A 13,496-nucleotide genomic window follows, 5' to 3' on the forward strand; every position below is an offset into this window, starting at 1 on the left:
GACAGTGAGCGCTCTGCACCGTATGTGTGTGCCTGTCAGCCTGAGGGACAGTGAGCGTTCTGCACAGTATGTGTGTGCCTGTCAGCCTGAGGGACAGTGAGCGCTCTGCACAGTACGTGTGTGACCTTCAGCCTGAGGGACACACAGTCGCTCTGCACAGTATGTGTGTGCCTGTCAGCCTGAGGGACAGTGAGCGCTCTGCACAGTATGTGTGTGCCTGTCAGCCTGAGGGACACACAGTGAGCTCTCTGCACAGTATGTGTGTGCCTGTCAGCCTGAGGGACAGTGAGCGCTCTGCACAGTATGTGTGTGCCTGTCAGCCTGAGGGACAGTGAGCGCTCTGCACAGTATGTGTGTGCCTGTCAGCCTGAGGGACACACAGTGAGCTCTCTGCACAGTATGTGTGTGCCTGTCAGCCTGAGGGACAGTGAGCGCTCTGCACAGTACGTGTGTGACCTTCAGCCTGAGGGACACACAGTAAGCGCTCTGCACAGTATGTGTGTGCCTGTCAGCCTGAGGGACAGTGAGCGCTCTGCACAGTATGTGTGTGCCTGTCAGCCTGAGGGACACACAGTGAGTTCTCTGCACAGTATGTGTGTGCCTGTCAGCCTGAGGGACACACAGTGAGCTCTCTGCACAGTATGTGTGTGCCTGTCAGCCTGAGGGACAGTGAGCGCTCTGCACAGTATGTGTGTGCCTGTCAGCCTGAGGGACAGTGAGCGCTCTGCACAGTATGTGTGTGCCTGTCAGCCTGAGGGACACACAGTGAGCGCTCTGCACAGTATGTGTGTGCCTGTCAGCCTGAGGGACAGTGAGCGCTCTGCACAGTATGTGTGTGCCTGTCAGCCTGAGGGACACACAGTGAGTTCTCTGCACAGTATGTGTGTGCCTGTCAGCCTGAGGGACACACAGTGAGTTCTCTGCACAGTATGTGTGTGCCTGTCAGCCTGAGGGACAGTGAGCTCTCTGCACAGTATGTGTGTGCCTGTCAGCCTGAGGGACACACAGTGAGTTCTCTGCACAGTATGTGTGTGCCTGTCAGCCTGAGGGACACACAGTGAGTTCTCTGCACAGTATGTGTGTGCCTGTCAGCCTGAGGGACACACAGTCTCTGCACAGTATGTGTGTGCCTGTCAGCCTGAGGGACAGTGAGCACAGTATGTGTGTGCCTGTCAGCCTGAGGGACACACAGTGAGTTCTCTGCACAGTATGTGTGTGCCTGTCAGCCTGAGGGACACACAGTGAGTTCTCTGCACAGTATGTGTGTGCCTGTCAGCCTGAGGGACAGTGAGCGCTCTGCACAGTATGTGTGTGCCTGTCAGCCTGAGGGACAGTGAGCGCTCTGCACAGTATGTGTGTGCCTGTCAGCCTGAGGGACAGTGAGCGCTCTGCACAGTATGTGTGTGCCTGTCAGCCTGAGGGACAGTGAGCGCTCTGCACAGTATGTGTGTGCCTGTCAGCCTGAGGGACAGTGAGCGCTCTGCACAGTATGTGCTTGCCTGTCAGCCTGAGGGACACACTGTGAGCGCTCTGCACAGTATGTGTGTGCCTGTCAGCCTGAGGGACAGTGAGCGCTCTGCACAGTATGTGTGTGCCTGTCAGCCTGAGGGACAGTGAGCGCTCTGCACAGTATGTGTGTGCCTGTCAGCCTGAGGGACAGTGAGCGCTCTGCACAGTATGTGTGTGCCTGTCAGCCTGAGGGACAGTGAGCGCTCTGCACAGTATGTGTGTGCCTGTCAGCCTGAGGGACAGTGAGCGCTCTGCACAGTATGTGTGTGCCTGTCAGCCTGAGGGACACACAGTGAGCGCTCTGCACAGTATGTGTGTGCCTGTCAGCCTGAGGGACAGTGAGCGCTCTGCACAGTATGTGTGTGCCTGTCAGCCTGAGGGACAGTGAGCGCTCTGCACAGTATGTGTGTGCCTGTCAGCCTGAGGGACACACAGTGAGCGCTCTGCACAGTATGTGTGTGCCTGTCAGCCTGAGGGACACACAGTGAGCGCTCTGCACAGTATGTGTGTGCCTGTCAGCCTGAGGGACAGTGAGCGCTCTGCACAGTATGTGTGTGCCTGTCAGCCTGAGGGACACACAGTGAGCGCTCTGCACAGTATGTGTGTGCCTGTCAGCCTGAGGGACACACAGTGAGCGCTCTGCACAGTATGTGTGTGCCTGTCAGCCTGAGGGACAGTGAGCGCTCTGCACAGTATGTGTGTGCCTGTCAGCCTGAGGGACAGTGAGCGCTCTGCACAGTACGTGTGTGCCTGTCAGCCTGAGGGACACACAGTGAGCGCTCTGCACAGTATGTGTGTGCCTGTCAGCCTGAGGGACAGTGAGCGCTCTGCACAGTATGTGTGTGCCTGTCAGCCTGAGGGACACACAGTGAGCTCTCTGCACAGTATGTGTGTGCCTGTCAGCCTGAGGGACAGTGAGCTCTCTGCACAGTATGTGTGTGCCTGTCAGCCTGAGGGACACACAGTGAGCTCTCTGCACAGTATGTGTGTGCCTGTCAGCCTGAGGGACACACAGTGAGCGCTCTGCACAGTATGTGTGTGCCTGTCAGCCTGAGGGACACACAGTGAGCGCTCTGCACAGTATGTGTGTGCCTGTCAGCCTGAGGGACAGTGAGCGCTCTGCACAGTATGTGTGTGCCTGTCAGCCTGAGGGACACACAGTGAGCGCTCTGCACAGTATGTGTGTGCCTGTCAGCCTGAGGGACAGTGAGCGCTCTGCACAGTATGTGTGTGCCTGTCAGCCTGAGGGACACACAGTGAGCGCTCTGCACAGTATGTGTGTGCCTGTCAGCCTGAGGGACACACTGTGAGCGCTCTGCACAGTATGTGTGTGCCTGTCAGCCTGAGGGACAGTGAGCGCTCTGCACAGTATGTGTGTGCCTGTCAGCCTGAGGGACAGTGAGCGCTCTGCACAGTATGTGTGTGCCTGTCAGCCTGAGGGACACACAGTGAGCGCTCTGCACAGTATGTGTGTGCCTGTCAGCCTGAGGGACACACAGTGAGCGCTCTGCACAGTATGTGTGTGCCTGTCAGCCTGAGGGACAGTGAGCGCTCTGCACAGTATGTGTGTGCCTGTCAGCCTGAGGGACAGTGAGCGCTCTGCACAGTACGTGTGTGCCTGTCAGCCTGAGGGACACACAGTGAGCGCTCTGCACAGTATGTGTGTGCCTGTCAGCCTGAGGGACACACAGTGAGCGCTCTGCACAGTATGTGTGTGCCTGTCAGCCTGAGGGACAGTGAGCGCTCTGCACAGTACGTGTGTGCCTGTCAGCCTGAGGGACACACAGTGAGCTCTCTGCACAGTATGTGTGTGCCTGTCAGCCTGAGGGACAGTGAGCGCTCTGCACAGTACGTGTGTGACCTTCAGCCTGAGGGACACACAGTGAGCGCTCTGCACAGTATGTATAGTGCGAGGCACAGACACTGAGCGCTCTGCACAGTATGTATAGCGCGAGGCACCGGCAGTGGAGGGGGGCGGTTTGTTTATTTACCAGTGTTCCGTTATACATTCCTACCTCTATTTAATTATTCCTTTTATATTGATGTTCATAATGTTTATATTATACATTGTACATTTATCTGCTTTGACAATACCGCTAATGTTGTCATGTCAATAAAGCATCTTTGAATTTTCACATGTGTGTGAGTTCCGTGAAAGAAGATAGGCTTTTAGATTTAAACGTGGTACAAACTTAAGTTTCTGAATGAATGCAATGTTGTTTTAAAGGTTGCAATGAAGACCGTATTCCCCTGAAGAGCACTTTCGACTGCTGTTTATAACAATATATCATTCAAGATAAAGAAGGAGTACACCAAGACTAATCTGGAGTGGCTTTCAATGTTCATTTTGTTTATTAAATGAAAATTAAGCGGATTTCCGTTTTGTGCCAAAAACAGTGACGTGAAACAGTGACTTACTGACAATCCAGTAAGTTTAACTAGTCTGTGCGTCTCTGTTGCCGACTCACGCAGTGTGGTCTCCAAAACCTCCCTCTTACATAAGACAAGGCGAGATGATGTTTAACAAAGCAGAATTCGGCACACAAGCTCAGCACACATGGACATGTGTTCCACAGCCCCCCAGCTGGGACCGTGTCCACGCCTTAAACAGGAGAGCCTCTGCTTTCCTGAATTTCTATTTTATATTTAAACAGTGATAACCAAATCTTACTACCTTAGCAAAACACTAATTTACAGCTAGGAATACATTTAAACAGACAATATTTCAAAGAGCTGTTTGTATTTATTTTGTTTTTAACCAAGCCCCCAAGTAGAATCGTTGTACAGAATAGGATATCACATACAAAAAAAAGCAATAAAAGTCGTCAATAAACTGCCTTACTGTTAGTGTAGAAAGACTTCTGATTCCCATTAATTAGTCATATCTATTAAGTACACATACTCTACACTGAGCGAGTATGACTGAAAAAGACCAGGTAGTTTATATCCTTCTTTCACACAGAACTGAGGTATGAACTCAAAGACCGACATTGTTACACAACTCTAAGTGTGGGACAGCCCTACGCACTGCACTGGCAGGGACTGACTATTCTCAAACTGCACTGGCAGACAGTGACGATTCTTAAACCGCAATGCACTGCACTGGCAGACAGTGACGATTCTTAAACCGCAATGCACTGCACTGGCAGACAGTGACGATTCTCAAACTGCACTGCACTGGCAGACAGTGACGATTCTCAAACTGCACTGCACTGGCAGACAGTGACGATTCTTAAACCGCAATGCACTGCACTGGCAGACAGTCACGATTCTCAAACTGCACTGCACTGGCAGACAGTGATGATTCTCAAACTGCACTGCACTGACAGACAGTGACGATTTTCAAACTGCAATGGACTGCAATGGACTGCACTGGCAGACAGTGACGATTCTCAAACTGCACTGCACTGCACTGACAGACAGTGACGATTTTCAAACTGCAATGGACTGCACTGGCAGACAGTGACGATTCTCAAACTGCAATGCACTGCACTGGCAGACAGTCACGATTCTCAAACTGCACTGCACTGGCAGACAGTGATGATTCTCAAACTGCACTGCACTGCACTGACAGACAGTGACGATTTTCAAACTGCAATGGACTGCACTGGCAGAAAGTGACAATTCTCAAACTGCAATGCACGGCACTGGCAGACAGTGATGATTCTCAAACTGCACTGCACTGACAGACAGTGACGATTTTCAAACTGCAATGGACTGCACTGGCAGACAGTGACGATTCTCAAACTGCAATGGACTGCACTGGCAGACAGTGACGATTTTCAAGCTGGACTGCACTGGCAGACAGTGACAATTCTCAAACTACACTGAGCAGTGATATGTCAGAAAGAAAAAAGGACTGGAGCCCTGCAGTGCCACAGACCCCCAGTGCAACAGATCAGACGTTTAGAAAAGTCAAGTTACAAAAAAAAGGAAGAGCTTAAATGAAAAAATGAAACCAGAGGGACCAGCTTAAGAGCGCTGGCTTTACCGAACATTGTGGCTGACACAGCCCTTCAAAATACCAGCAGCGCCAAACAGTTCTCTCATGTACTCTGGCACAAAATTCCAGCCAAGGAGTCAACGCATTACAGGCATTTAATCAAGGCAGGGTTTTCATTAGCACAGCATCCAGAGCAATGTTGAAAACAAAGTGTGGATTCCTTTATTGATGTATGTAATGCATTTGAACGTATTGCAGTGGGTGGAACACTTCAATAAGATACCCCGTCCAACAACCAGTGGGTTTGGGAAGCGATATTAAAAGCTTCAAAATACATTTAGTGTGTTCATAAAATTGGTTTTGCAATGCGCCTCTGAGTCTCCAGAGTTAGTCACCAAGCTGTCAGGCCCACAGCTCGGACTGCTAGTCCTGATCACTCAGCTCTAACCTGAGGTACAGTGTCTCCCAGTCCTTCAGCTCTAACCACTAGAGTCACACTGCCTCCTTCTCTCCCAGTCCCTCAGCTCTAACCACTAGACCACACTGCCTCCTTCTCTCCCAGTCCCTCAGCTCTAACCACTAGACCCACACTGCCTCCTTCACTCCCAGTCCCTCAGCTCTAACCACTAGACCCACACTGCCTCCTTCTCTCCCAGTCCCTCAGCTCTAACCACTAGACCCACACTGCTTCCTTCTCTCCCAGTCCCTCAGCTCTAACCACTAGACCCACACTGCCTCCTTCTCTCCCAGTCCCTCAGCTCTAACCACTAGACCACACTGCCTCCTTCTCTCCCAGTCCCTCAGCTCTAACCACTAGAGCCACACTGCCTCCTTCTCTCCCAGTCCCTCAGCTCTAACCACTAGAGCCACACTGCCTCCTTCTCTCCCAGTCCCTCAGCTCTAACCACTAGAGCCACACTGCCTCCTTCTCTCCCAGTCCCTCAGCTCTAACCACTAGTGCCACACTGCCTCCTTCACTCCCAGTCCCTCAGCTCTAACCACTAGAGCCATACTGTCTCCTTCTCTCCCAGTCCCTCAGCTCTAACCACTAGTGCCACACTGCCTCCTTCTCTCCCAGTCCCTCAGCTCTAACCACTAGTGCCACACTGCCTCCTTCACTCCCAGTCCCTCAGCTCTAACCACTAGAGCCATACTGTCTCCTTCTCGCCCAGTCCCTCAGCTCTAACCACCAGATCACACTGTTTCTCAAAGGAAACATTCACTCTTAGACCTTATTAATGAACCACAGTTTAATTTAGACATCGTTTCCCCTCTGTCAGGCTTGCAGTGCTGCAATTACCAGCTTAGAGAACACCAATGGTGGGGCTGTGGAGGAACTGAGGTGCTGGGGCTTGTACACAGTAGGGGAGCTGCGGACACACAACATGGCATCAGTACAAGAATATGGTGTTCAAGATGGGCAAGCCACTCATCATAAAGCTGCTTAAATCTTTTATTTTTCCTTAATTTTATTTTGCAATAAAACAGAAAAATGACTCCATAAAGCGCTTCTACAGGTTACATACCAAGGGCCTTTGTGGGCAGTAATAACAGCAAGTTTCCAAGAACAGGCCTCCTTGCCAAAGGCTACAATAACCCAAGATAGATATTTCCGGAGGCTCCTTATAACAAATTGCCGACATCGAGGCTAGAGATCACAGCATTTTCTCAAATATTTTCATTAAAAGAAAAAGCACCAAAAGAAAAAGAAAGAAGCTGACCGCAGGTCCTCTCCGAGCCCCCTGGCACAGGCATGATCCAAACACCAGCTCTAGTCGTACACGAAATGCAAAGTGCCTTTGATCAGCCGCGGCTCTTTCAAATGCTCAGCCTGACAAGTTGATTATTTGAAAGCAGCACAACAGCGCGTATTTTCCATTGCCTCTCCAGTGAAAAACTTTTCCATGGGATTAGATCAGGGTTAGAGAGCCCTGGGGGGGCTCAACAGACACGACCTTGACCCGGACACTGGGGCCTTTCACATCTGGGAGCCAGGAATTGCACTGGGAAATCATTCCTGATGCAGCCTGAACCAACGCACAGCACGACCTGCACTGCGCTATTAATATTATCAAAGTAGATAAATAGCAGCTCAGATTTCAGGAGAATGTGTCAGTTCTGTGGCATCCCTTATACAAGTTTCCCACAGTAAAAGCTGAGCCATGTGTAATAAAGCACAGTGAAAGCATGGTAAAGCACAGGTAAGCACTGTAAAACACAGAGAGGTATGGTAAAACATTAAATACGGGAACCACGGTAATCTATGGTAAAACCATTGGCAATGCAAGGGGGGAAATGACAAAATGACCTTGCAAAAATACTGTGGTACATTTTGACAAGGGGTTATATAAAAAGGGAGTACTTGACTTGTTAAAGCTGGCAAATTGAAATCCTCAGACTTGATAGTTTTGACACCATCATTAAAAGTACTGTGAGGTCAACACCTCCGTTAGCCACAGAAACACAGCCAAAGCACGGAGGAACCGGGATGCAGCGCACTGGCACAGCATCAGTGAAACCGCACCAATTATTCAGCTTTTAATGATCCCCTAGTTTAGCTTATGCTATAACTCAAACTCAGTTACTGACACAAATTCCAAACATGCACTTTATAACTGCATTAGCCAAATAAAAGATTCATATCAAAATAATAACTTGAGAACATTTCAAGCTGTTAGCTGCAATACCTTAAGAGACTCCTCATAGAGGTCAAAGACTTTTAAAATGTGCACCTTTCATGCGCACAAAACAAATAGACTTCGGAGGCTTCTGTAATACACAAACACACATGCAGACTGAATGACAACCTGGGCGGCTCGCGTGAATATGAAGTGACCTCCACTGGAACGGGAGTTAAAAGATCAGCAGCAGGACTTCGAGCAGTGCTCAGCTGCACGACACAAGACTTTATAGTGAAGTTTAAGCCCATCACAGGAAATAAAACTGCCAAGATCAGTGCTGGCATCAGGCTACATCTTGGCAGTTGGTCCAAATCACTTGACCTTTTCATGAAAACGGAGCTTGCATAAAATAAACCAAAGCTTTGTATATCAACTTAATTGTGTGTGTGTGGGCATACGCTATGCTTGTGTTTACTAAATGTAGTTAACCAACTCTGTTTATTCTGACTAACAGGAGATGTGTTGCGGTAGTTGGGGGTGGGGGTACGCACCTCGTTGCCAGCCACAGTCTGGCTCGGACACAGGTGATGATGTCACGGAGCTCATGCTGTGTCTCTGAATTGGCCCTGTGTTTGCTCTCCAGGTAGGCGCGCAGCAAGTGAAGGACCTGAATCGGGGACAGAGAAATGACAGATCATTGCAAATGTTAGTTCAATCCCTACTCTCCCATATTTACCTCCCTGTCAAACTCTGAAGGCAGGCACCTGGAGGTGCAGGACCCAAAGCAGGTTTGTTTATATTTTCATTACCCCCTATCCCTCACCTCTCCAGTCACCATGCCCTGCCACACTATGAAGACTTTCCTGTCTGGCTCAATATCTGATGGGAATTGAACGATGCACACAAACATGGTCCTAGCCATCAGAGATTCTGCACAATGTCACTGAAAAAAACATTTCTGATGTCATTTTCTTCAGAAAGAAACACCGTAGCATACAGGAACGTGAGCAAATGCTGAAACAATGTGCATGTACAATCCTGGACAACAGTGTATAAAGTCGCCATGCGATGCATAAATAAAAATGTCAGGTGATAGCAAAACACCGTCCAGAACGTTCCAAATCGACAATGTTAATCTCCCCCTCCCCCCTCCTCCAACTGCTTCAGTACTTGGGTGGGCACTGCCTAGGATTTGATAGTTGTCTGGCAGTTTCTGGGCATGAAGGCAATGTCTGTTTAATGGTCTTTACTGGTGCTGTACCAATACAGCAAAAATGGAGTAAATGAAGTGATGAGGTGTTAAATCAGTGCTGTCTCTGACAACAAACTGAGACACCCAAGCAAGGTTTTACAAGGGCTTTTTACAAGTGCTGAGTTCTCATTGCACACAGGCTGGTTCTATGGTACGGAGGAGTGTCCTTTATGCAGTTGTCAGTATTTCAGAAGGTAATTATGAACCTGCGTTGTCACCAGTTGTCAAAAACAAACAATACAATGCCCCTTTTCAAAGCCCATGTGTGTCCTGAAGACTGGTACCCTGGACGACCTGGGCCCAAGAATACAGACACCATTGCTTTACTTCCTATTGTCTCTGGGGTCAAAGCATTTTACTGGCTGCAGAGCATGTCAATCAAGAGGGGAAGCAGCAGGTTAGTTAATGACTGGAAAGAAAGTTCTGATGGGGTGGGGACAATTTCACAATCCAGGTGAACAGACCATGTGGAATACCTGAAAGCAAGGCTATTTCTATTTCAATAACATTTTGGCATTTCTTTTAAAACTAAAATGTCCAAGACTTGCACAGCTAAGAGCCCGACAGGTAAGGTTTATTTTGGTAGCTGAAACCCTGTCAATGGGTTCTCCTTTTTGTCAAGAAGCACAGTGAGTTTCTTTAAGAAGCCAGCAGTGATCAGACCGGCTCGTCTCTCTGGATTGCATGCTGGTTCTGCTTGTCTCTTTGGATTGCATATTGGTTCTGCTTGTCTCTCTGGATTGCATGCTGGTTCTGCTCGTCTCTCTGGATTGCATATTGGTTCTGCTTTTCTCTCTGGATTGCATGCTGGGTCTGCTTTTCTCTCTGGATTGCATGCTGGGTCTGCTTTTCTCTCTGGATTGCATGCTGGTTCTGCTTTTCTCTCTGGATTGCATGCTGGTTCTGCTTTTCTCTCTGGATTGCATGCTGGTTCTGCTTTTCTCTCTGGATTGCATGCTGGTTCTGCTTTTCTCTCTGGATTGCATGTTGGTTCTGCTTGTCTCTCTGGATTGCATGCTGGTTCTGCTTGTCTCTCTGGATTGCATGCTGCTTCTGCTTGTCTCTCTGGATTGCATGCTGGTTCTGCTTGTCTCTCTGGATTGCATGCTGGTTCTGCTTGTCTCTCTGGATTGCATGCTGGTTCTGCTTGTCTCTCTGGATTGCATGTTTGTTCTGCTTGTCTCTCTGGATTGCATGTTTGTTCTGCTTGTCTCTCGATTGCATGTTGGTTCTGCTTGTCTCTCTGGATTGCATGTTGGTTCTGCTTGTCTCTCTGGATTGCATGTTGGTTCTGCTCGTCTCTGGATTGCATGTTGGCTCTGCTTGTCTCTCTAAATTGCATGTTGGTTCTGCCTTCTCCGCGTGCATGTTTTTTTCCACACCGCTTGGCGTGTTTACAGAGCATGTGTATTTTCTCTGCACCAGGAATGCACAGTGCAGGCCGGTGACGTCAGTGAGCTGAACAGGGCCGTGTTGTTACAGCCTTGCCGAGAGGAATGTGAATATTTATAGAGGACCCATCATTTATACAAACAGAGCTTTGGGCATGTTAGCCAAACAGAGTCCCAGTCTGATTAAACTTCAGGTTTGTCACGCTTAGGGAGGGATGAGGGGTGGAGGGGGTGAACCAATGTTGTGGGATGAGGATTATAGTTCCTGAAGTGAAACGGCCACTTCGGCAGCATGTACTCATAACTAAAAAGAGGTTCCTTAAGTCTCACTAGGGGAGAGCAAGGGAAGAACTACTAATCAGTTAAAACATGCTGTAGTTATGTTTAACAAAAAATACCACAACTACTAAATATATAGACACACACACACACACACACACACACACACATATATATATATATATATATATATATATATATATATATATATATATATATATATATATATATATATATATATATATATATATATATATATACAGAGAGATGCACACACACACTACCTGTACATACTCTAAACTCTTCTAGAGTCTAGTTCTCATATGTATATGAACATATGTATATGTTCTCATATGTTTAACCCCCAGCACCTTGTCCTTTCTGCAAGAGCTTCTCATTGTCCTACAGTGCCTCCTTAGGGTGAAAGATTGCTGGATTAACACCAGCACTGGTGGCAGCCAGCTCTCTTGCTAATGAGGCCAGCTGTGTGTGCAGCCCAACCACTCCTTCAAGCTCCGTCTCACTTGTGAAAGAAAAGGAAATTATTATCATATTATTCTAATTGAAACAAATAAAAATAATCCTAGATTTCCCCTAATAGTCCTACCTTTGACCCTGGCTCCTCTCACAGCTGCAATGGTTTCTTACATTTCTTTAAAACTAAAATACTAAACATCGGCCTATGCTTAAGAAACACAATTTGGACCCTAAAGTCCTCAATAACTATAGACAAATCTCCAACCTATCATACTAGAGAGAGTTGTTGCAATTCAATTTTCTGTATAATTTCTAACTCGGTCTGGTATTTGTGCACATAGCACCGAGACAGCCCTTGCCTAGTTCAACTCTTATGTCTGATAAGTTTCAGTTATTCTCTATTGGGGAGGTAAAATCTGCATTATCGGAAGTTGTCTTATGTTCCACGGGGCTCCAGTCTAGGTCTCTATATGCTACCGTTAGGTGACATTATCCGCAGGCACGGAGTGAACTTCCATTGCTATGCTGATGATGCCCAGCGATATTTGTCCCTAAAGCCAGAAATGTCTTCTGGCTGGGTGCGATTAGCTACTTGCCTTACAGACATCAAGCATTGCATGTCACAGAATTTGCTAATGTTGAATTCAAATAAAACAGAGGTTATGCTAATGGGAACCAACTAAAAGGAAATGTGGGATTACATGAGCTTGACCCTTGCAGTCTCTCATCAAAACCCTCACTGAACTCAAACTACAAATTAAGAGTTTGGGGGTCATCCTTGATCCTGATCTATCATTTGAGACTCTTAGACCAATTATTTCTGTATTTGATGCCAAGAGACTAATACATCATTTAGAATTGATTATTGTAATGTACTTTTTTCTGGTATCCTAAAACATGTGCTATCCTGCTTGCAGCTTGTTCAGAATACCACAGCTAGAATTCTGACTAAAACCAGGAAAAGTGAACATATTACCCCTGTTTTGGCCTCTTTACACTGGCTCCCTGTGCAGTATAGAATTGATTTTAAGATTTTGCTGTTAACTTACAAGGCCTTGAATGGATTAGCACATAGTTATTTGCAGGAGTTACTGACCCTGTATCTTCCAAACTGCACAGTTCACTGGATGCGTGGCTGCATCTTACTAGGGTCAACAAAAGCAACATGGGAGGAGGAAGGGCTTTCTCTTGAAGAACTCCATAATTCTGGAATGCTCTGCCTTTGTTTGTCAGGGAAGCTGGGACTGTTAGTTTTGAAGTCAAGACCAAAAATGCACTTTTATAAAATGGCTTTCTTATCTTAGTGGGTTTTAATGTAACTTTAAAATTGGTGTTTTTGTATTACATTCCTCACTCATAAATTATAGGTATAAAAACAAAAAGATAGAAAAAGAAAGGAATGGAAATCCCTTGAGCAGGTCATTCACGGTGTACAGAGGGGTCCTGCTTTAGAAACGTACCATTGACAGAGATTTGGAAATCTGAATGATTTTAATGAAGCAGCATATTGAGAAGGGTCCCCAGCAGAGACTGCCAGCTCAAATCAAGCAGAGCTTTAATTGCTCTGCCAACCGGTTACACTGCGAGAGCCGGCCACATTCTTCAGCAATTAGGTTTTATAAACTTGAGGCCAGGTCACCTCACTGCTGCGGCTGGAAGGCAATTACAGTCTAAAAATAGCTTGCACTAAGGCCTGCTAACTCAGTGCTATCACGCAAGCCTTTCTCCCCAAACGGCTCTCACAAAAAAGGATAGAAAAAAAGCCTGGGCTAGCTATGGACAGAAACACGTCGGATTTGGGCGATAAAACAGAGACCCAGAATTATATAAAGTCTGGAATTCGTTACTTCAGTCTGCTTGGAGCACATGTCTTGAAAGTATCTATCAGAAACACAGCTGCCCCTATATTCAAGTCTGTGGCACCCAGACTAAGAGAGAGTTTCTGGTCAAACAGCTAAGGCAAGAAAAAGGACGCCCAGGATGAACACAGGAGCAGACCGATCCGGGGGCTGGACTTGTTTCAG

General features: G+C 47.5%; 1 protein-coding gene across 2 annotated transcripts in view; it reads right to left on the minus strand.

Moving 5' to 3' along the window:
• Nucleotides 1-13,496, minus strand: part of LOC121316672 (thyroid adenoma-associated protein-like) — a 154,171-nt gene that overhangs the window by 37,811 nt on the left and 102,864 nt on the right. For both annotated transcript variants that reach the window (XM_041251718.1, XM_041251719.1), the window contains exon 30: nt 8,625-8,740. In XM_041251718.1, coding sequence (XP_041107652.1) covers nt 8,625-8,740 — 116 coding nt within the window. The remainder of the gene's footprint in view (nt 1-8,624; nt 8,741-13,496) is intronic.

This window comes from Polyodon spathula, chromosome 6, assembly GCF_017654505.1.
Source record: "Polyodon spathula isolate WHYD16114869_AA chromosome 6, ASM1765450v1, whole genome shotgun sequence".
Taxonomy (NCBI): domain Eukaryota; kingdom Metazoa; phylum Chordata; class Actinopteri; order Acipenseriformes; family Polyodontidae; genus Polyodon; species Polyodon spathula.